General features: G+C 31.2%; 1 protein-coding gene across 2 annotated transcripts; it reads right to left on the bottom strand.

Moving 5' to 3' along the window:
* Positions 1-929: 929 nt before the first annotated feature.
* LOC140055340 (doublecortin domain-containing protein 2-like) lies at positions 930-24,462 on the bottom strand. 2 transcript variants are annotated; one of them, XM_072100669.1, is made up of 10 exons: positions 24,084-24,462; positions 23,173-23,239; positions 9,781-9,860; positions 9,450-9,584; positions 8,975-9,124; positions 8,540-8,579; positions 7,101-7,275; positions 5,898-6,223; positions 4,853-4,883; positions 3,488-4,241 (listed from the first exon to the last, which is right to left on the bottom strand). In XM_072100669.1, the coding sequence occupies exons 1-10, from the start codon at positions 24,362-24,364 to the stop codon at positions 3,604-3,606; spliced, it is 1,923 nt and encodes a 640-aa protein (XP_071956770.1). In that variant the 5' UTR covers positions 24,365-24,462; the 3' UTR covers positions 3,488-3,603. The 2 variants fall into 2 exon arrangements, with proteins under 2 accessions (XP_071956763.1, XP_071956770.1); XM_072100662.1 differs by lacking the exon at positions 4,853-4,883 and having other exon boundaries at positions 930-4,241.
* Between the last annotated feature and the right edge of the window lie 1,610 nt (positions 24,463-26,072).

The following is a 26,072-nucleotide window of genomic DNA, read 5'->3' as shown; positions in this document are numbered from 1 at the left end:
AGATCCAGGAACTGAACTCTTCTAAAAGATGCGGATGACCAGATCCAGGAACTGAACTCTTCTAAAAGATGCAGATGACCAGATCCAGGAACTGAACTCTTCTAAAAGATGCGGATGACCAGATCCAGGAACTGAACTCTTCTAAAAGATGCAGATGACCAGATCCAGGAACTGAACTCTTCTAAAAGATGTGGATGATCAGATCCAGGAACTGAACTCTTCTAAAAGATGCGGATGACCAGGTCCAGGAACTGAACTCTTCTAAAAGATGCAGATGATCAGATCCAGGAACTGAACTCTTCTAAAAGATGCGGATGATCAGATCCAGGAACTGAACTCTTCTAAAAGATGCGGATGACCAGGTCCAGGAACTGAACTCTTCTAAAAGATGCGGATGACCAGGTCCAGGAACTGAACTCTTCTAAAAGATGCAGATGATCAGATCCAGGAACTGAACTCTTCTAAAAGATGCGGATGATCAGATCCAGGAACTGAACTCTTCTAAAAGATGCGGATGACCAGATCCAGGAATTGGACTCTTCTAAAAGATGCGGATGACCAGGTCCAGGAACTGAACTCTTCTAAAAGATGCAGATGATCAGATCCAGGAACTGAACTCTTCTAAAAGATGCGGATGATCAGATCCAGGAACTGAACTCTTCTAAAAGATGCGGATGACCAGATCCAGGAATTGGACTCTTCTAAAAGATGCAGATGATGTGATGCTGAAACTCAACTTTTCTAAATCTTAAAAGAAGCCATTTATAAATTACAAAATTGTCATGTGGGTTACTATGGTTATCCTCAAGTCATCCCCAAGTTGTCTACTATACGTTGGCACTATTAGGGCCGTATAATTCTCATGTCGCCTATGAGCGTAATATCAATAAAATACTACTTATACCAAAACAACAACAAAAAACGGTACATATTATTTCAACACACAATGAGCGATTTATTACAAAGATATATTTTTTGTCAAGAAAACAATAATATTACCGTATAAATGAAAGCACACTTCATGTAAGTGTACTCGCATATTATTTATAAAGAATCATTTTTTCACGAAAACGCATCAAACTACTGACATGATGCAGTGATGCCTTACAATTTAGTGTGCACAGGGGAGTATCCAATAACTGTACATACAGTAATGTGCAACAATTTTACCTACCCATGTAGAATTATGCTAATATGTCCTTTAAAAAGTATACGGATTTATTTACTATTAATTGTGGTGGACTCGTAACCATTGAGACTTATTTAACAATAAACAAACCTATTAAATTACTACAGTAGCAGTATTGTATATTGTACTGCATGAAATACATAGTTATAAACGATTGACTGAGTTTCTTTTCTTGGATTGGAACAACGTTTTTACTTTTGAGGAATACTGTACAGATTTTTAAAAAACAGTTTCATAAAAAAGAAAGAGGCTTTTATTATAATGTACAATGGTAAAATGGTGTGGGGAATTCTAAGTTAATTTTTAAACGCACGGATGTCTTTTTTTAAATGCATTTTGGAGAACATGAAAAACGTTTTTGTATTTAAAAAATGAACACATGTATACAAAAATAATATAATTCACAGAGAACTATCTTAATATTCAACTTAGCGTCACAATTAAGTAAGCACTGCATAAATGTTTTCTAAAGCTCTGACTACACTATATCAAACTTTATGTGACAACAAAATGTGATGTGCCCATATATGGACATGATAATGTCATATCACTACCATATTTGGGTAAATCACACTTTTTTGGTCCATAGTTTGATAATGTAGACAGATTAGGTTTTGAGTACTACACTTATCTGCAGTGATCTAACAGTAATGGATGCTGATGTTAAAGCAATATAATGTTCAATACAGTAGTTTGTAATTTTTGAAGTGGTGCACGAAATAACATTAACAACTGCATCCTATTCTCAACACAATTTAGTAAATTAAACACATTGCTTTGAAATGGCACACTTTACGTGTGAAACCAGGTCAAACTAGTTTAAAGGCCTGTTTATACTAGGATGATAAAGAACGAAGATAAATAGATAAAAATCTATCTATCACCATTGTTTATCGTCTTTGTGTAAACGGACCTTAAAACTGCAAACATATCAATGGGACAATCGGAGAGCATATTAAGGAAAACACGGTTCTTGTAAGGAAAGCCACAAGGAGAAACGGTTCCTAATCACAAATTTGTCTTTCTAATAATAAGGTTCTGCTACAATATTTGTTTACAACAGCATCATGTACAATAATACTGTTTGAAAACATTTCATTTTATCTTTAGGCCGATTATTAGAATTCTTATATACAACTATCTACAATATAATAATCATAATATTGCGCATTCAACTTTAAACAATTACAATGCTGTTTATTAGGCAAGACTATTTTAGGGTAGGATATGGATTTTTAAATTTTAATTATGAGGATCTGAATGATTTTTATCACAAACAAAATAAAGTAATAGAAACAGCTATAACTTATTTCAGGCTTTTCTTGACAAAAAAACCCAAATATGATTTGAAAAACACAACGTTTTTACATCTAAAAAAAATATTACTAAAGCAGTCTAATAGTAATTATTTTAAAGGTGAGGTTACCATAGAAATTAAGATTTTATAATAATTCTCATAACAAACATTAAATACAATTAATAACAAAAAATAAAAACTGTTTGTAAAGTAGTTAGAAAATGTTAGGGACTGACTGGGAGAGTAAGCAAATAGGTGGGATTGAAAAGCACTTTAGTTAAAAAGAAATGTTAAAAATAAAATACAATAAAATAAAATTGTTTTTAAAAAAAAGAGTTCAAAATGCATCACTGTATTAGTAACCAGTACTAGCACAGATTAAAATACTTCAAAATTTATAAAAAAACACAATTAATTTTAGGTTATTTTATTTTTATAAAAAAAAAAGCATTTTCACAGGAAAAGAGGAGCAGCAAAGAGCTAGTTCTAAAATTCGGACAGACAAGATGTACAAAGTACAGGTATAAAAATATATTGAAAAGGGTTACAGTATCAGAAACTAAAATTATATAATATATATTATATAGGTGGAAGGAAAAAAAAAACCAAAAAGAAAAAAAATTTATAAATACGGTAAATAAAAGCCATACTATACAGAATTTGAGGTAAACAATTTTACACAATATAACACACATTTCTATGTTTAAATTGATAAACTTTTATACCTACTAAAACTTGGTTCCCACTAGGACATGATTAATGATGATCCCTCGAAATTGGTGAAGTTGCACTTATGTCCTAGTTGGAACTAAGCTTTAACAATCAAGCATTTGTCATTTGGTAAATTTTGTAGAGAACAATACATCTTTAAAATACATTAAAATTCCAATAAAAACATAGACAATTGAACTTGAACCTCATATCTCTTATTTACAATTATATTCACAATTTACAATGCAGTATTATTCTGCTATTATTGAGATTTAAAACATTTATTAAAAGAACCTATAATAATTAAGATTTATTATCCTCATCTTGCATCTTAGTTAATTCTCCATTTTGATTATCATTTGAAGGTTTTGTAACATCAAAGTCATAAGTTTCACTTTGAACAGGCTTAGTAGACGACTTGGTCGATTCCCTGTCCGGTTGGTTGCTCCCGCTCGGTTCTTGAGTCTTGTCTGATTGAGGAGTCGCTAGCGGCCCGTTCAATAGGGCTGTCGTCTTTTCGGTTGGTGTCGTCACCCTGGGATGTGGACTCGAGTTTGGTGGTGGTGTGGGTATCTTTGTCAGAGGAGTTGTTGTCCTCTGGGAGGGAGTTGGAGTCCTGGTCGGGTGATTCTTTGTCATGGTTGGCGAGATCTTCATCTGGGGACTTGCTGACTTGGGTGGCGTCGATAACTTTTTCTCTAGGGGACTCTGTTCTTTCGGTGGTGGGGTCAGTACCTTGGGTGGTGGGGATGACTTCCTCTCTTGGGGATTCAGCTCTTTCGGTGGTGGGGTTAGTACCTTGGGTGGTGGGGATGATTTCCTCTCTTGGGGACTCAGTTCTTTCGGTGGTGGGGTTAGTACTTTGGGTGATGGGGTCTTCACCGTTGACATCTTGGGTTGGACTGATGCTCTTGGAGGCTCTTTCATTAAAGGTTTCTTCTTCAAACTGGTTTGATTCTGTGGTGTCTTTCCCTTCGGGGTTTTCCCCGATGTACCTTGTGCTGTCTTCATTTCCTGAATTGTTGTTTGTATTTGCTTCATTTCCTGAAAATAAATATATGATTTTGAATATTAAAGCTCAGATCAGTTTGTTGCAAGACACAGGTTATGCCCACACATTTAGACTCTGAATGTGAATAACCAATATAAAAAATATAATATAACACTATGAATATCACATGCACATTACACAGTAGTTGGTTCTGGTCAATAAGATATAGATTATAGACCAAAAAAGTACAACAACAATAAAGTTGAGGCTGAACATACACTCTCCAGCCTGATTTTGGTGTATACCCTGCTTACCATGCTGTGGATCAGTTTGTCAACAGCCAAGACAAATTTACATCCTTGTGTGTTAAGATTTATACATTTATTCTTTCTAAAGTTTAGATAAAGCGTAAAAAAGATTGTTTGCCATCACAGGAACAATTTAGTTAATTTTTTTCATCTTTATAAAATATTTTTCTTTCAAGTGATACAAATAATAATCACAGGAGGTATTTAAAAAAACATTGTCAACATTTTTTCCCCTATATATAGGCGGCTAGATGCCAAACAATCTATTTTTTTAGCCTAATTAGTAGGTTTTTATCGCACAGTTTATTGATGCAAAAAGTATTTTGAAATGTTAGTAAGCTACATATTAAACTCACCGATATCATCATCCATTATAAAAGATGCAGGCTATGAATGCAAGGAGACAAAACAGATGAAATGAAAATAGCATATTATTGCAAATGCCAATAATGATTAAAATGGTTAAATAAAGCATCCTTGATATGTTATAATTTTTCAATGCAAAAATATCCGATTGCTCATTCTTGTGATACACATTTTGTGAATAAGCCATTTTGCTTATGCTACATGCAGAGGTAATATACAACTAGAGAGTAGAAGAATAGGTGACAAATGTGATGCGAACAAGGCGCAATATTTTTTTTTACTATGATGAGACTAAGGCAGAAATCATGAATAATTCATTAGAAATTAGAATAATTATGACACAATATGGGACATTATAGAGGGTGCTATATAAGCATGAAAAGAGATTAAATAATTTTTAACAGCGTTTGCCAACTGAAAGGTTATGTCTAGTGCTAAAGGCTTTAACCTATTACACTAGAACTTCCGTCTATCAAGAACATTTTTTTTTTATTTAGGTTAGGTTTAGTATTCAGCTATCTTGTAATTCTTTATAATAGAAAATAAATTAAATAAAAAATAAAAAAAATAATGTGAACATGGCAGGGAAACCAGTTCACATGGCCATATTATTAATTAAACAATATTATGAAAACCCCCTATTTTTCAAATAAAATACAATAAAACGTTCATCAAATTAATCCTATCGTTTTATTATTATTAAAATTATATTTATTAAATTTATTAATGTTATTAATCGATTAAAATTATTAATACACTCGTGTTCATAAGCTCAACAAGCTGCAATGTAGACTTATACATGGTGGCTTGCTTTTTGAGCTGTAATTGCAGTTGCAGTTTACTCTCTAGTTGCGTAATACCTCTATGTGCAAACTTAGTGATGCGACACAGAACGAAGGTAAGCACTATATGAAGGCAAGCACTATAAATCTATGTTAATTTGATTATGAAAGCTGTAGATGATGTTACATGCAAATTAACTGACATGAATATTAATTTATGATAGAGTGATACAATTAAATTATTTTAGTTTACCTTATCGTCCGGTGAATGCGACTTTGGTTTCTCCTCGGCATAAAAATCTGGAACCTCTTCTGCGACTTCTGGCACCTCATCAGACACTGGTCGCTGCTGTCTGGTAGGTGATGGAGTTTCTCGTTTTGGCGAGTCCCTCACATATGGCTCAGGTGATTTGGATTCCTGTTTCATAGGCAGGTCCTCTCCACCAATGTCTTCATCGACTTCTTCAGCTGCTATCTGATCAATTGGAAGATCGATTGCTGTCTCTCTGGTGTCTTCAATCTCTTTTGCACCTTCTGTTTCTGAATTCCCTTCCTTCGCTTTGAAAACTGCATTAGGATCTAAAAGAGAGCGAACACAAATCTGTTATAAATATTATCTTCTTTTGTTTTTAACTAATTATTAAAAAAAAAATAAACAACACAATAAACAGAGATATAGAGTAAACAATATTGTAAATATCATAAACGATTTAGGTAAGATTATAATATAGTAAAGACTTTGTCTTGGGTTACGAGCAGTGTCATTCTGATGACATACAATATATCAACTGTATTAGTCAATCAGACATTCATTTCTAAAAATACAATGGAGATCAAATAGTTTGTCACCTGCAACTTGTCAACATTTCTACAAAACAGACTGTTGACAATTGAGTTGTCATCACAGTAAAATCATATTTATTTTATTTTAGCTCTGACATTTCTTTTGCATACTTGCATGTTCTAATGGAAAAAAATACCTTTACACTGCTCTCAACATTTACACTGTTTCGACTTCAATTGTATGAAAGGCTAATTGGGCAAAACATTTCGGTAAAAGTTCGGTATGCTAGGCTAATATTTATATTTAGTTTCAATGTAAATCTACAATTATCTAATTGAGCTAATTAATTACTATAATAAATATACAATCATGTGCTGTATAATAAAACTAGCAAGTTTGGTCTTTTAATGACTGGGTTCAGAAACAGAAGCGTTCATAGCTGTTAAATCACTATACAAGGATTGCTTTAGAATGTGCTGTGATCATGTGATTTGTGCAAAGCCGCCCGGCATTGTGGTAGATTCGCATAGGCTAAATATTTGCAGCAGCCACAGTGTTGAACATTCATCAGTTGGATGATTTTCAGCTTCGTTTCTATTGAAATTGCTTATCTAGCCTTCAACTATTAAAGATACGAAAATAGTTGCAAATATGATTAATAAAGTTGAATACCATCAGCATCATAATTAGGATGCTCCTTCTCTCTACTTCTTTTCACTGTTGTTGGCTTGTGATGGAATACACTTTCTGCTTCTTTCTGCTCTGCTGACTTTTCAGGTCGTTTCTTCTTTTTTTCGGTCTTTTGTTTCCGAACTGTTGCAGGCTTGGGCTTTGCAGGAGGGGAAGACTGAAAAAATCAAAAGCAAGCAAATGCATAATTGTTTTCATCCTTGATATTAATTTTTGACTACGTTAAACTACATACAATCTATTTCCACTGTAAAATCACTACTCTTACTTTCGTCGATAGGCAATGAATAACAAGGCTATACATTATTGAATAAGAAAAATCATAGAAATAAAAACTGTATTTAAATAGTTCAACACAAGATCTGTCATTTCAATAAACTACTTATAATATATTCCATTTTGTTTGCTTCCTAAGGTTTACTTTTAAATATGAGGCGTGCATAATCATTTTTATAACTGTGCAAAAAACATAATATCAAACAGTTTTTATCGATAATATCTATGAGCTACTAATACTATAATATTATCAGATCCAAATGAACTTATTTAACAATACTAATACTATACATCGATTGTTGCCTAGCGCTAGCTTGCCTTTAAAACCCCAGATAAACATAAAAATAAATATTATGCAATCATCATAATACTCAAATAATGTAGTGCTTTAAAATATTATTTGTTAAGGTATCCAATACAACATAATATAATAATGTTCTGTTCTTGTAGAAATCCATGGCAATTGATATGAGTTAAGAGTCCTTGGCTATACGCCAAGCAATAACATATTTGACATTGTGTACTTTGTCATTTTTTCCTACAAAATATAATAATTATGTACGACAATACAAGCGCACTGTAAGTGCAATTAAGTATACGCTTAATTTGATTAAAAATATTGTTTTACTCCTTGTTACTAAAGCAACTAATATTGTATTTTAAATAATTTTCATTAGTTGGTTGTATGTAACTAATCAATAGCATTTTTTTTACATATTTTATAGTGTTCAATTTATACTGCTTGCTGTGATAGAGTAAAAATAAAAACATAAGTACACTATTCTGAATAAACGAAGCTACCAAAAGAGAGTCATGAATACAATTAGAGTGCATGCAATGTCTACCCAAGACAAATAGTGTAACAGATGATTCTGAGTGGAAAACTTGCCATTCTCACAATAATAGGTACATTACAAAATTTTGCCAAAACGTTGTGAGTCACATAGATATTATCATCCACTATCTATTCCTCAACCTCATTCATTGTTATATGCATTTCTAGCCCTAGTGCATTGAAAGATATTTGAACTTATAGAAATATTGTATCCATTTCACTCATAAAAAATTATTTTATACTGTTGCATAGCCAACGAAATACAACTGTATCCCACTAGTCCTGTCACACAAGCATTCACAATAATTACCTTTCGTGGTGGAGGCCTGGCTTTGATAGGTGGCAAAGGTCTGAAAATATATTTAAAAAATGAGCATAAATTTATCAGTTGACATTGCCTTGAATAATATTTCATTAGCTACAATCCATGGTGGTATTTCTTTACTTGAACGGCATCTATTTTGTTGCCAACATATTTAAAAAGATCAAAATATATTTCTTATTTAACATTTAAAATGTCTTTTTGGGATAATATAATTGGGATATTTTAGAATGATTTGTAAAGTACATCTAAGAATATTAGAACGTGTTTAAAAAAAATGTTCTTTGGTGAGAACTTGAAAATCTTTTCGACATATCGACATTATAAAGTTAGAGTTCGATACGTTCAAGATGTATCCATAGGCAGTGAAGCTTATCAAACAAACACCCAGCATTTAAGACTGTAGCAGCCTGGATCACTTACTTCTTAACATGTCTAGGTGACAGCATGGTGGATGGTTCCCATTGGCCATATGCAACCTTCTTGAAGCGTTCAGTCCCTGCAGCTACATATTTACCGTCTGAATCAATTTGAGAACAATCTAAAACTCGTTCACCATTCATTTTGTACAGCCTATGTATGAACACATGATAGGAATAATCAACTTGGATCAAGCAGATAATAATTGTACAGTTTGTCTGCTTATCTATTGTAACTGTAATAGTATTTTAATGTAAAGCCTAACATTTTTCAAGGCCTACATTTTTGTGAATTTCACAATTGAACAGTAAAAAAAAAATTAAGGGCATCTCCTGTCGGCATGAAAATCAAACAGGTCACAAAATAGTTGGAATAAAAAATAAAAGAAAAGCAAAAAATTTAGGGCTGCAAACATTGTGGGCTTATAGAGGATTTGTCAATTCCCTCAAATGCAGAATACCATTTTTGACTCTCATACCTCCTTATAGCAACTCCATTTAACAAGTTGACTTTTACATTTATCTCTGTCAATACAGTCTCAAAGTTTTGTAAAGACCTATAACGAAGAAGCAATCGCATAGGCAGCTCTTTGTCGTCGCCATTTCTATAAACACTAAAAAAAAAAGAGGAAGAAAAAAATATATAAGTACTAAATTTCCTATATTGTACGTGTGAATGTTTCTAGTAAAAGCCATCACTGTAGACTTATTCATGTAGGAAAAATATATTTCTTTACTGAGAATATTTATTAAAGTTTGTTTTATAAGGAAGAAACTGACAAAAAAATTGTTTAAAATATGAATACTTACAATATGGTTTTTGTTCCCACCGATATATGTCGAATCCTGGCAGATCTTCGTATCTTACTATGCGTTACTGGTTGTATAGGCTGAAAGAGAAGACAAATTCTATAAAAAACGACGATGAAAGCATGCAAAGAAAATTCAGTATATGTACTTGGGCGTCACAGACTGACAATAATTTGTATTAAAAAAATCTAATTTACAATAATTAAATTTAAATTTAGTAAAGTTTAAGTGACATGGTCAAAGCTGTTTGCACACTGCAATAGAGAAAGGAAATATACAGTATTTTGCTACTGCATGAATGTAATACTACAGCACAGTATTATTATTATATAACATTTATAGCACACATTTTTATAAGCTCATAATCAGCGGCGCTTTACATACTATACTGTCACCCACCTCATTGATGATAGTTAAAAATAAATGTTTAATTCAACTTGATAAATTGTGCCAGATTCTTGGACCAGCAACAGAAAACAACCGCTCTTTTGTTTAGTTTGTGGGATTGACAAGTGAATCAACCCCTACAATAAATATTTTGAACGATTATTTGATTCAGTTTGATCCATATTTAGCACTCAGCTTTATCTCTCAGTTGAATCATGTTCATTGCAAAAGGCATACATCAACAATTTTCTAAATTACTAAAACTCACACGATCTATTGCAAAATAATATTCATTGGTTTATGGATTTTAAACCCCTTCAGGCATTTTACATTAAGGTTCTCATTGTATGCATTATGGAACAAAATGCTAATTTCAAACACAACCTCATTAGAGCGTGTCTAGATCTGTTTTCAGTTAAAAACGTGATGATGAAAAATAGGATTTAATAACTCAAAGTAAACCATTTACAAAAATAGTATAGTATAATATTATTAGATATTAAATGCAGATTCTAATCTGTAGCTAAAACATGATAGACAATAACTATTGGCCTTCTGCTGGGTCTGTCAAATTACCGTCCTCAAACGAAAGCTTGTTTTATGCTTTGCAAATGCTTTCTAAAATTAAATAAAAAATATTAGATATAAAATATTCAAAATTATGTCTAACCTACCATAGTTATTTAAATACATACTGGAAACACAGTATTACTAATACAGTAGTTACAGTACAAGTGTCATTCTGCTTGCATGCATTTTAAAATTATCATTAAATGACATGCTGTAGATAATTTTATGTGTTTTGGTATTTTCAACTACACTATTTGCTTTTATTGCAATTAATTATGAGATACTAAGACACTGTCTTTAATATTTATCTTAAGTTAAAGCTTGTTGTAGGCCAATAGAGCCAATGAGTTCCTCTACTGGGAATAAAGTTTAAATCTATCTATTTAAAAGTTGTTTTAAACCTTATGGTGACAGGTGAACGTGAATGAAAAGTAAAGTAAATAAAACTGATACTTTTTTTTTAGAGCAGTACGTAAATATAAAATAATACTATAGTGTAACATTTTATAATGTATAAGAATAAGCAACATACTGTACATACCATGTTTCTTTAAAGTCATGTCCAGAAATGATGTGTAGTATTAGCATGAAGATTTACAGTAACAAGCACAGGACAACATAATTGTTTTAGTAATGGAAAATGCAATAAATTAGGTATTTAACTCAGCCTGATAATTGCTGCTGAGGTTGCTACAAAACCATTAGTTACGTAATATTTTTTTAAAATTAGGTCCACCTTCAAATCAGTACACTATATTTAATTAGAGTTACACTATTTAGTAGTATGAGAAAAATGAAAACAGAATTTACATGATTTCAGGATTTAACCAGTAAAACTTCTAAACAGAAAAAAAAACCAATCTGGCATTATGATATCATTTTTTAACGTTTTAAAGAAATTTAAGAGACAAGTTTCCTAGAACTGTGCAACAGCCTCATTACACTAATTTACATTATACATTAGAGATGGTTTGAACACAACTTACAGTATGTATTACTGTACAATTGTCAAACAATTCAATACAGATATCACAGTATTGTAGTAGCAATAAGCATACAATAGATGATTTTAAATAACACTGGAATCTAAGATATTGTACTCTATTCTATGAAATGATATTGATTACTGCTAAATGGTTCTTGATTTTTCTTGACTTTAGGTCTTTGTTACTCTTACCAGTCTTCTCCAAATATAGAAATCAATTCTGGACAATGAAAAGCAAAGAACCAAATTATTGATTGATACCCACATCATTGTCAATTTTTTAGTCAATTGCCTTTGGATTTATATTATACAATGCTATTGTACTTTGTATATCCATTTGACAAAAATAGCCTTCAATTGTTCTTGGTCTATGTTTTAATAGCTAGGCCTAACCTACACTACTCTATAACTGTTTATTAGGTTATATGCATGATATGCATATAACCTCTTGATTCTGTCACAATCTTTATTTATTTCTTTATTTATTTCTTTATTTATTTATTTATTTATTTATTTATTTATTCTTTCCTTAGCACTATTTGTCCGTGAATTATCTTGGCATCAGTTTCATCTTACTAAGTCAATTTTTCAGAGTATATTCCTTATGGCCAGGAATTGATGTGGTTATGTTTTCACGATGCGCAATCAAAAATTACGCGTTCTACGCGAGATTTAACGAAATCACGTTTGTAATCATATCTTCACAAGCATGAATCACAATTAAACAAAATTTGGTACTCATAAATTTCAGGTCATATTTCATCATATGGCAATACAATTACGTGCGTAGCGCATATAACGCTTGCGTACGCGCGCTTAAAATGTTCAAAATTTATTTTCGATGAAATTAGAGTACGTTTCAGGCAATTTTAAGCGTTTAAAAAATTGCCATGAGTGCGCAGATTTTTGCACGCGCACTGCGCGTTAAACGTTAATGCGCACTCTTTTTGCCCAATTTCTGTTTTACAATCTTTCTTTAATAATATCATCATATTTGATTCACGTTTCAACTCGAAATTGCGTCATATGAGCACGTCAAAAGTGACAGGCTACGCACGTAAGTTAACAAAATGGTGAAAATATGCTAAATTTTGAAATTAATATATATCGTCAGAATGCAGGGGAACACCTATTTTTTATTTCATTTTCTTGAAGTGTATGTATCATATGTATGATTTATTATCAAATTAAGAGAGCAAAAGTTGATTAAGTCATCATTAATTGCATATTAAATTTTAAAAAAATAATTTCGACAATCAAACAAATTATGACATTTTCTGAGGCCGAAATAACAAACTTAACTTTAACTTTCTTTCTTAAGAAGTTCATATATTAAAGTTAAAAGTATATAGTTTGACAGTGCATCATTTTTTTACATTTTTAAAGATGTCATCATAGTAAAAAATTATAATTCATTGCGGTATGTAATAATCTATTTGCACCAAAGTGGTTACTGCATAGTACAGTAAATACACGGAGAAATTTTTCTACAACTTGTAGTCAGTTGTGTATGGCTCGATGGTCTGTGCTCGTGTCTATGGCATTCAAGGTACCGAGATCGAGTCTCACCTTGGGAAACGAAATAAGATTTTTTTTTTATTATCCGTATTGTTTGTTCAAATCTATTTCTTAGTGTATAGATTATACACATGATCTATAATGAAATCTAGATAAAAAGTAACTTATGTCTTTATTATTATGAAACAACAAATGTGGTTTATGACTTTATAGGCATATGGATCTTTGATCGGATTGTGATACCGGCTATTGTATTCGCGTTATCAAGGTCCTATCATATACTGTATTATAAATAATTAAAGATTCTGAGAAAATCAATCAATCAATATATCTTTTAAAAATCAATTATCTTTATTTAAATCAATGCATATAACCTATAATTCGTCATAGTGACGAATTAAATCTAGTTTTATTTATAATCTTCTAACACCATTTTTAATATTGGTTGGAACCAATTTAGTTCATCAAATCTTGTCTGGCAAAACAGTGGTAAATACCATTAAGGATTTTTAGATCATGGAGAAATAGCAAGTTAAGACTAATATTTTTATCATTATTTCTCCATGGTAATAGAGTACATACTGAATGAATACAGTTTTACTTTAGTATAATGAAATACGATTTAAATAGTGCAAAAAATACTTGTGTTTTGTGGAAAATCGCTGTTAACATAGCAATGGACTTTGTGTCGCAGGGTGAACAGCAGGAATATCAACACCATGCGTTTAAGAAGTGTTACGGCAAAATATACTGTAATTTTCCTCAGAAATTGGTAATGAAGGACCCACAATGCAGCCTACTAAAACCAGAGTACCAGGACATCATGATGCTCTACACTCTTTTCAGTTAATATTATACAATCTACTGTACTGTACACACAGTACAGTTTATTTTAACTCAAAAATCATCATGGTTGACTTTTCTAGAATTAAGCCACAGTATGGAAAAGTTGATTGGGTGATTGTTAATGTTATTACAGATGTCTTAATAAACTTAAACAACCAAAATAAAAACTTAAGAATAAGAAAAAAATTTTTTTTTATTAGACTTGCAGTCATCAACATTACTATTGAAAAAAAACCTTTCTAAATGAAAAATATGTACTGATCAATGTGTCCAGACAACAACAATACACTATTATAAATAAATATGAACTTAATTTCGAATGTGATACAATCCACAATATCAAAATCTTAAGTTTTATAAACGAGAAATTTTTTTTTCTACAAACATATTAATTATAAAAGAAAATCCGTTATTTCGGTTTAACAAAAAGTCACCTATTGTTGATGGTGAATTTGTTTTTATTTGAGCTCTATGACAACGCGATAATTGTCACCTGCATAGAGAAAATTATTGATAGATGGGATGTTGATTTAATCTTAATAATGAACTTCTTGTCATTTCTAAAGTTTAAACAGCTTTCTTCAACAAAAGCCAAATGGCTACAGTAAATTGTTAATCAATTTTAAGGTTAAAACTGTAGAATTAATATTATTCTGCAATTGCATTTTTTATTTAAGATTTTTTATATTTGTTTTGTCAGACGCTTTGTAAAAAGCACCATATAAATAAAATTTAAAAAAAAGAAAAAAAAAACAAAATAAATACGGTACATATTTAAAGCAAAAAATAAAAACCTAAAAATAAACAGATATTGCTGTATTAAGAAATGAATGTAATAGTATTGTACATAGCAAATAATATTACAGTGTGATTTAAATCAGTTATTTTAAGCTGTTGAGTCACTATACAGTGACAGCAACCAATACACCATGTGATGTTGTGACCTAGCAACAGTAAACAACTCTACAGCTAGTGAATAGCCAATACTGTCTAGATAAACTTTATTAAGCAATAAAACTGAATAGGTTATACAAAATAAATACACTTAATTTCTAATGCAGAAATGTCTAAAAAGAACATGCAAGATCAAAGTACGTTTTCATGCTTGTAAATTAAATTCTAAAAATTTATTATTATTATTAACTTTTGTGGAGAATTATTTATTAGAGTTACTGAGATTTTTCCAGGTTTTACACTCAGTACATATTTCTAATTTTTAAAATTCTATCTTTAGTTGTAATTTACAAATTTATAGTAATTGGATATTTTTACAGAAAATATCATATCAATCAGTTTGACAGGTAATATCTTTTTTTTCATCAAAATGTGCTGCTAGTCAATTTGAGACTTGTCCATTTTTATAATGATATGGCAACTAATTTGACTAGATGACTTATTACATTATGTTGTCATAACTTTATCTAATATATTGAGCTTTGATGTCACACTGGAGGTTATGTTAATATTTACATGATAGTATCCATGGAAATACAAACTAATCGCAGTACATCTGGCCTACCTAGTATGATTACACTTAAATGTCTCATTAAGTTGAGATTACTATTTTACAGCTGATGTGATATCAATATACTAAATGAAAACTCTAAAATATTCCATTAGTTGAGATTTCTAATAATTGCAACATACATTATATGCACGCATCCTAACTCTTACAAGAAGATACTCACACATATCTCCTATTATTTAACCTCCATTGGCTACCTATTGACTCCTGTATAAAATATAAGATCCTTTTACTAACATTTAAAGCGCTACTTCTTAAACAACCTACTTATATCCTTGATTTTACTAAATCAACTTCTATTGCTATTTTTTTTAAAGAACTTAAAACGTGTCTTTTTACTTCAGTTTAGTTGATTCTGGCGCTATACAAATACCTAAATTATTAAATTATTATTTCAGATATCATTTAAATGATATTGAGGTAATCCTGTCTTCCTAATGAAACAGACTGTAGTGCATTAAAATGTTCAAGTTACTGTATATAACTAGCGTCTTTGACCATATTTATCTTTAAATGTTTGTCAATGTCAACTGTTAATATATCCAGTGATAGAAATTACATGTAAATTAAATTATTTGTTCTTATAATAATAATAATTAATACTGTGGTCAATTTTCTACTGTATAACCAATGAGACTGTTGTCAAAGTAAACAGTGCCGGTTAGTGTAGCCTATTGTAATGTATACATGTGTCATTGTTCCACATCATACAGTAGTTACAGTACACTTATTTACACATTGCAATAGTGGCTTTTCACACACAATTTGCCATTCATGTAATAGATACGGTATTTAAACTAACTGTAAATAGTAACTTTACAATTGACATGCTTTGAGGCTATTTAAATTACTTTAGATGGAAAACAAACTAGCTGTTGGTACTTTTAAAATCAATGCAGCCACAGTTTACATAGCCTTCTTCTTTAAGATTTAGAATAAATAATAGATATAATGAGATAGTTTTATGTTGTTTGATTTGGTATAATACAAATTAAACACCAAGCAACACGTTATACTACTATTACTACCTTCATATATCAATAGTACCAGGCTAAACTTTGTCTGCTCATCCGTTCCAAGCTGGGGCACTTTTTAATTTCCCTTTTAATAGCCATTAATTACTTTAAGATTTGAATGAAGTTTTTCAATTTCTGTGCGACTACCTAAATATTGTGCAACCATGTTCAGTAATTCAGCTATAATTTTAAATAAATTTCAATCAGTTCACAGTGAGGTCACAGCAGTGACTATACTGTAGGCCTACTATTATTAATTACTTATACTAACATACTGTATAATACCCGTCGAACAACAAGCTATGCAATACAAAATAAATGTGTATGCCATGCCATGTATGATTCAAATTATATGAAGCAATTATCTATTCAATTTATGAATTTGTACATTAACTCTTGCGGGATCATACTACAAACAATTAATGTTAATAATATATATATTCGAGTTGTAGCTCTCTTCTCGGAAAGAATAGGCCAATGTCGGTTTATCCAGGTAAGCTAGGCACGAAATAGACTATGAAACATGAACATGCTTTGCTCATGAAAAAGGAATCGCAATAAAATAAATTGGAAATTAATGTCAACTCAATTTCTGCTGTGTATCCTGTGTACTGTACAGCAAATACTTTCATAATATTTTGATAATTCATCTGTTTTTTAAGGAATTTTTATGCAAATACGGATGTAGCATAACAACCAAAACATCAGCAACAACCAAGACAATTCAATTCTTTATACTTTGGACACAAACATAAATCGATTTCTCATTGGCTTTCCTTTTAATACGGAATTAATTGATAGTAAAATAATTTTGAAGTTTCTTTATATTATTTTTAATTATTGATACTGTACTCGCATATTTGTCATTTTTTCAGTAATTGACTTTCTTTAAATTTAATTAAGTGTATGTCAAGTTTGGTTATTATAATTTATGACATACTATTTTATTTGCAATTGAAGAAGTAGGAAAAGAAAATGAATTTAGTATACAGTAATATAAATTTGACTTTGTACTATGTGGTACTGTACATTTGTTAATTAAATGAAATTTTTAAATGACATTGGCATGGTCGCAAATTAGTATTCTAATTTAAACTACTATCATTTCTCTAGTTCTCTTGTCATTTTGTCAAGGTTGAAATCTTTCATTCCACTCATTAAAAAATGTCATTCAGTCAAAATTAATTTTATTTTTTAGTTTCTACAATTAATAAAAGTTGTCAAAAATTCACAAGTACTGTAGGCCTACTCTGAACTACAGTATATACTAACCCATTTATTATTAGTATAATAAATAATTATTTTAAGTAAAATTTGTAATCAAGCTTTTAAAAAAACGGCACATACATAAAAGTTTGCAACAGAATTTCTTTCTTTCGAAATTGTATTCTCTCTTCAAAAAAAGAGGCCTATTGTCAGTTTATCCAGTTTCAGTTTCAGTTTTTATTTTCCAATATAAACAAGTGTAATGAATATATGCAAAAATGGAAGGATGACCAAAAAAGAGCAAAGCTCGTACAGTATTTGGCCACCTTAACAAAATAATTAATACATGATACAAACATAATTGAAGCACAGGACGAGACAATACTAGCTAAACATGTTGGCATATGAACTCAAAGATAGTGCGATAAAACCAAAAAAAGCAAAAGAACAATGTAAATGTAAACATATTTGTAACACTCATTGATAAGTTAAAATGGACCTGAAATGGAATTTTGATTTTCAAGAAATTCACACATGTTATTTAAATTTATCAAATTAACACAAGCCCATACAAATAAAAACAAAATGTATAGTATTTTGAGAAAAAACGAAATTTTAAGATACCTTGGTAAATTAGCGAAAGTTACTCACGCCATTGCAATATTCTATTTCAACGGCCGTCGGGAGTATCTATATTCACGACGTCACATATACACACAGCGATATCGATCGAGAGCGTGTACCGTATGCCGCCCGATAGTCCGTGAATGATCGACGGCCTGGAAAGATACGCGAAGCGTTGACACTAATACTAATTTATTCAATATATAATGTTGTTGAAAATGAAATATAGTGCCCTAAAATGTACTTTGTTTGTTCTAAAACCTGAATTTAGAAGGCCCAGGCCTACCTCCCAAACCTTTACTAATACTAGGCCTAGGCTAGGCGGTGCCCAGCGCGCGGAGTCGATCCACCACCCACGTTTCATGTGCATCCAAAGCGATTATCAACAACTTGCTGCTCATTGTCAAGCCAAAGTAAAATATGAATCAAATTCGTTTTCGAACTGCCTGATTCGTGACAAATAAATTACCATCTCATATTACTATAATTTAATTCTGCTAAACTAAAAACTAAAGAAACTAACACATTTTAGCAGTATAAATTACAAACAAATAGAAATTACAGTACACGAACGGAAAAATATGGATACGCATCATTGCACACGGCGCTGTATCCCGGACAACGTTGCCAGGCTAACGTCGGTATTGCCAGAAAAAACCGTTGATTTGGAGATTTTAAATCGTCATTTACTCGACGACTAACCGTTTATACGGTAATAATTTTAGATCTAAAAAAATTCTAAATACGTTTCTGCAAAAGCACAAGCATTTTTTAGAAAATACTCCATAGATTTCAAGAGTTATAGCCAAAAAACTGCAAATTGTCCATTGGAGGGATAAGAATATATTCGCAAAGTGACGTCACCCGCGAATTTTTTTGATTTTTAAATGGGGCTTTCCCCAAAAGGGCGAATTTATATTTTGTAACAATATACATTCTAGCAACACCTAATAGCCCCCAAAACATCATTCTAAAATGAAAAAAATCGAAAATCCATTTCAGGTCCATTTTAAGAGCAAATTATTTTTATACTACTTTTTAAATACTTTGACAGATGATGAATTACGAATAGAAGCATTAATACTGTTCCATAAAATTGGACCATGTCCTCTGATAGTGTTTCTACCCATATCGGTAACAAAATTATAAGGACGATAAGTATCAAAGGACCTAATGCCATAATTACGAACTGAGTTTACTCTAACAAAATAATTAGAAAAGTTGGCTGGTAATAAATTATTCTTAAATTTGTACATGAAAACACCTTTTGATAACTTATGAATATCATACACAGTTAAGTTGTTAAGACTAGCAAATAATGGTGGTGAATGCTCAAGGAATTGAGAATTTGTGCATAAACGCATTATGCGCTTTTGTTTGCGATAGTTATTGTGGTCAGCCCAAATCAAGCTGCAGTATTGAATATGAGGAAGGACTAGAGTCTTGTATAAGGATGATAGAACATTAACATGTAAAATTGGTTTTAGCCTAAAAAGAATACCAGAATATTTTGACACTAAGTTTGCAATATGGATTGTATGTTGATTCCAGGTTAAGCATTCGTCCATTATTACACCAAGAAATTTACAACTAGTTACACGAGAGATGTTATTATTATCAATGAAAATGTTAAGGTCATTGTAAACATGGTTACTATATCTGTTCTTAAAAATCATATAATTAGTTTTATTAGCATTAAGCGATAACTTATTTGCTTTAAACCAACTCGAGATAGTCGAGAGATCGGAATTAACATTATCAAATAGACGGTTTAAAACATTATCTGAAATTAAAAGGTTAGTGTCATCTGCATAAAATAAGATTGGAGTGTTTTTACAGATGTTTGCTAAATCATTAATGTAAATAATAAAGAGTAGCAGGTACAGTAAGTTAGGCACAAATATATACAACAAAGTGTATACTGAGTGTAGTTTACCATCATACAGTTTCCATATAAGATTAATAAAATATAAAAAAAAGAAAAAAAGTGAACATTATAAACAAGAATATTAAGAAAGAAAAAGGCCTTTAAAATTTCACTGAAAAAAAAAATGTGTTTATACTGTTTTCAGATAGCAAAGTAAATACCTGGGGGAGAAAAATAATCAATAATACAGTACAGTACGACTACGTCTCAAATATTCAATTGAAATTTACATTTTTGTAACATTTGTACAGCCTCAATGTCTGAAATTAAATAAATTTCTGTATATCTATTAATTATCGCATAATTTAACAAATGAAAATTAATCATTGGGATGTTTTGAAAAGAAAACAATGATAACAATCAATATATTGAAAAACACTGAACAACTGTTTGATTAATTAATGAATATAAATGATTATTGATTAATACTGATAGATTTCAAACAACTTAAGCATAACGTTGGATTAAAAATCTATATCACAAATAATATATTGGTCTTTGATTTTAATCAAGCGAATAAAGAAACCAGAGCTTTAACAAACAGCAAAACTAGGTTTATCCATGCATGTACCTACTTGAATCAAGCTAATCAATGGTTGGCATGACAACGATACACTATGAAGAAGGTAAAACATTGTAAAGATACATGTGCTGTGGATACTGTAACTAGAACAGGTGTTTTTTTCCTATTAGGAATCCAGGTAAACAGACTTTTAAATCCTGATACAGTCCTCTCATAACATTGAATTGCACTACTGCATTTGATGGAGTTTCTTTAAAAAATAAATATCAATGTTGTTTTGAAATTATAATAATAAATGTCTGTCCGTACAGTACAGAAGAGCGCGGTTAGGTGGAAGCTCAACAAAAATGGCCCCTTAAGCTCTGTCTACACTATAAAACTAATTTGAGAAAAAAAGTTTGAATGATGTGCCGCCGGTGCCCAAATATGGTAGTCTTATGACATCATTGCGTCACCTTTTTTGTCATATACAAGTTCAATAAGTTACACAGTACTAAAAAATAAAGAAAATCTTTTGATGATCGAGTAACTAAAAAGATAGATAATCTCGTCAATACTGAAATTATTGTGTTTCATTAAATTATCTGAATTGAATTAAATAATTATTATTTCATCAAAATGTTCTGTAGAACATGCCTCTGGCGTCATATATCTTTAGTCATCGGAAATACAATCAATCAAATTACAGGTTGAATAATAGAATGGTAAACATGCAATTCTATGTTCTACATTATAATGTTATTATCAGATGGCTTTGGGGCTGTAGCCCTACAGTTACCTAAAAGTTATAATTTGTACCAATTCACAACACAACAGGTCTTGTCTTTTAAGGCAAGCGAGTGCGATCACTCACCTAAAACACTCCTAAAATGCCCTTGAGAAGTGCGATTTATAACACGCTTAAATTTGGTAAACTTCTATTCTACACACCAAAATACAAACAGCACACCTACACAGCACCCCTGAATTTATTGAGGAATGCAATTTGTAGCACACCTATCATTTTCAAAAGACAAGGCCTGTGATACAATTTAACTTACTGATAAACATACAGGTACTGTTTACTGCTAATTTATGACAGTTTCGGCCCTTAAAAAAAGAGACCCAAATTTCTATAGTACAAACAGTGGGTTTTTTTTACCCTTTCTACTGTATGGTTTATCTCCATAAAAAAGGCTTTCACACATTTTTCATGAATTAATGCATGCCAAATAACCTTGAATTCAAAAATATTGTAGTTGTACCTTAGAATATAATTATAAATTATAACAAAAAAAAATCTAGAATAACTGTATGTGAACTGAAATAGACTATTCTGCAAACCTCATGTATTTGTGTGATCTTCTTTCAAGGTTCAAAGTCACATGGAGTTCAAAATGTAAATTTGATACATCATTAAATTCACTGACCTCAAGAATTTTTATGTTTGAATAAAATTAGTGGACAGAACCTTAATTAATGGAGACTACTGCTACACAACGACTGATTATCATTCCTTGTACTTCAACAACAATACGACAACTGCATACTACGCACTGTACACATCTCATTACTGTACTTTCAGGGAATGCATTGTATTAATAGTCGCAGCAATAAAATTATTTATTTTTAGGTTGAATATAGAATCTTATTGATTATTGATAAAAAAATGTTTTGCATAACACTTAATCGCTATTTTGTCTTAAACCCTGTAATATCATTCAAAACATTATGAGCATATTCTGTAATTAATAATAATAGTTCATTCTTATATAGCGCATTTAAGCAAGCTCTCAATGCGCTGCACATTATTACCCCGGACATTTTTTTTTATCAAACATGTATGGAAACATCCTTTCATATTAATGTAGCTAGTATTAGCGCAAGGTTGTGTCTTGATCTAACCAGTATGCCATGTATACACCTGAAGGAGAGAGGCAAATGTAAAGTTTCTTGCCTAAGGGTCACAAGCAATGCGGCGTGAGTTGGATTCGAACCACGATCAGTGATCCAAAGTTCAACACACTGTGCCACACGCCCCTACAAACAAGGTGACAGACATTATACACGTTATAGTGTTACACTGTACTGTAGCCTACAGTATTCGGGAAAAAAAGACCCCCATCTCTCTGATAGGACCGTGTATCATATTCAGGAATTGACATGCTTGGTAATAGTTTGATCTGTACATCTAACAAATCCAAGTTCAAAAGTGGTAAATATTGGGAATTTTTCCTCCTGTCTGTCAGGTCTGCCTTTTTAATGCAAATGTCCTACTGTACTTACCCCAGCAAATGTAAAGGCCTTCACCGTGCCAGCTGCCAGTCGTCGTGGACTCAGATGCTCATTATAGCTGTAATAAAAATAGAAGGAATGATGAATGATGCACTTGTCATTTATGACCCACTATACGAACCTCCGGGAGAGGTGTGTCATTTAAAATAATGATTAACGCAGGGGTGCATAAAAAAAACAATTTAAACAATGGTGCATCAATGGGCGTCACTTTACCACCCACTATATTATGAACAACATGGTCACAATGCATCAAAATGGGTCACCTTAAGTCACTTTTTTGACGCAAAGGTGCGTCATGGTATTCATATTCAAGGCGCACATCATACTGTACATAACATTGTATTCCTACAGTGTCAGAGGAGTAAAAGAAAATTATATTCCTATAAAATTTCTGTAATATAATGTATTATTAGCCTACTAGCTAGGCCTAGGCTATATATATGCTTACAAGAATAAATTATAATAATTATACAATTTTGTTAATACTTGTCACTGACTACTGTCTTATGAATATTTATGGATGGCTAGGTAGGCCTGGGCTAGGCCTATAATTTAATAAAGTAATTGTGTTTTTAAATTTATTTCAAGCAATAGGCCTAGCCTAGGCTATATGGAAACTTTCAGTAGTTAGGCCTACCTACACTGGCTTTAGTAGAGTAGTACTACTAGGCCTAGTAGGGCTGAGTAGAGACCAAATATACAGAGAGAATCCTAGGCTAAAGATAGCTAGGCCTAGCCTGCTAATTAGAGGGTACAGTAGGCATTAGGCGGCCTCTCTAGGTAGGCCTTTAGTGCTGCTAGGCTAGCTTATTTGATTGCACACACATCATATAAAAAGGGAAATTTTACAAACTAAATGACTAGCCTAAGCCTAACTAGAATAAGTGAAACAAACTTACGACTTCTTTTTAAATTTTTCGGAGCCTGCAGCAACATAAATATTATTGTTTTCTAGCGAAGATAAATCTTGAATTTTATGTCCATTTACAGGCGTATGAAGTTTTCTAACAGCCCCGAAACTAGCTCGTAGACCCGATGTCACCTCATTTAGGAAGGAGTCAAAATCTTTCGTTGTTCTCGTATTAATAACAAATCGTTTTCCTGTATAAAAGTCGTCTCCATTTTTAAAAACACGAATATTTATTGCCGGCTGTATTGGCATTGCTTTTGTTGTAGCCATAACGCTATTCAAAAAGTATGATAAACTTGTTTAGAACTCAATACATGGTTGTCTTTCTTAGCTCTCACGTCGTGCAAACATTTACAAAAATGGTTTTTTGACTCGCGGCGCAGAAAGGACGATGGGAAGAGTCAATGTTTACAATCTATTGTTTTCAAAGTTTGGGTGCTTAGCAACGAAAAAGAGGAAGTTACTTGATGACGTAATTAAAGTGATTCCACACACAAAAATACGGTATAAAAGCAAATAGCCTAGTAGTTTCCGAAGCTGTTTAGTTTTGATTTACTATTTTATATTCTATTATACTTCATATATTGAGTAACCAAAATAATAATTGACTCTTTTTTCGATCCATACATTGATAACGAGCTTTGCGTAGGCCTTGATCGATAAAAAAAAGAGGCCAGCTTTAATATCAGTACAGTAGGCCTAATGACTTTTTAAATTCAAGTTACACTGTATTTACTGTTTTTAGGCTACATTTCTTAATTATTTATATATTATTAATATCCAAAGGATTATAATTATTATTAACTGTTAGTGATAAACACAAATAGGACCGGAGAAGGCGCGCTTAATTTCGTATTATATAATGCTTTAATTGTTTTTCCACCCCCTCTCAACCATTGTGGGGAAATATATATATTATATTAATAAAATAATATTTACTTTTCGAGGCATTTACACATAATTTAAGTATAATAATTGCTGACAGAAATGTATATAATGAATTTATCAAATAGGCTTTAATGTTGTTTTATAACCAACAGCAAAACAAGTAGGCCCTACGATCGAATTTATTATATAACTTATTAATTAATCATTTATGTATTTCATAATTTATTTATTATCCTAATTAGGCTTTCTTGTTAATTTATGTTTAATTCATTTTATTTACTTTTGTTTTATTTACAACCAATAGCAAAACATTTTAGGCCTACCAAGGTTTTTACAAACAAGGGTACACATATATTTAACTTGCTGCTTTGTTTGTAGGGCCAATTGATACATTATTATTATTATTATTATTATTATTATTATTATTATTATTAGTGTTATTATTGTTATTATTATTATTATTATATCAAAATTTATAAAGCGTCAATTCAAAGACCGAGGTACAAAATCAAAGGCGCTGGGCATGTTAGTGGTCGAAAAAATGAGTTTTCCAGCAATGTCTCCTGCAATTTTGAAAAAAATTAAAGCATCATAGTGTTCATAATTATAATGTCCACAAATATAAGATTCCGCCTTTGATTTAATAGGTGGTGTGATTATAGGCATACTCAAGATTCAATATTCCGTTTATTGTGATATGTGTTTTCCATATCTTCGGAACACACTATACAATTATTTGACTGGACCTCCTGGAGTCTAATGCTCAAAGAACTGAGTTTTACCATAGCTGTAGTTATTAGTAACGTTTAATAACAATTACATCCCGTTAAGAGAGCCATTGGGTTGATATAGGCTAAACATAATATAAATGAGATTATATGATTCAAAATTTAATATATTTAAATAACAATTTTTTATATATTTGTAAATACCCGGTAGTATTGTACGTTGTTTGTGTTTAGTGTATTTTTGTATATATTTATATTTTAAATTTCATTTTCTGAGTGACCGGCCTGAGGGTCAAAATGTTTTTAAACTATACCTTGTCAGATTGTGTGTTATGGCTAAAAGAGAAATGATGACATATGTT

The sequence above is a fragment of the Antedon mediterranea genome, chromosome 1, assembly GCF_964355755.1.
Source record: "Antedon mediterranea chromosome 1, ecAntMedi1.1, whole genome shotgun sequence".
Taxonomy (NCBI): Eukaryota; Metazoa; Echinodermata; class Crinoidea; order Comatulida; family Antedonidae; genus Antedon; species Antedon mediterranea.
The sequence above is the reverse complement of the archived record's forward strand: the minus strand, read 5'-3'. Positions and strand labels throughout refer to the sequence as shown.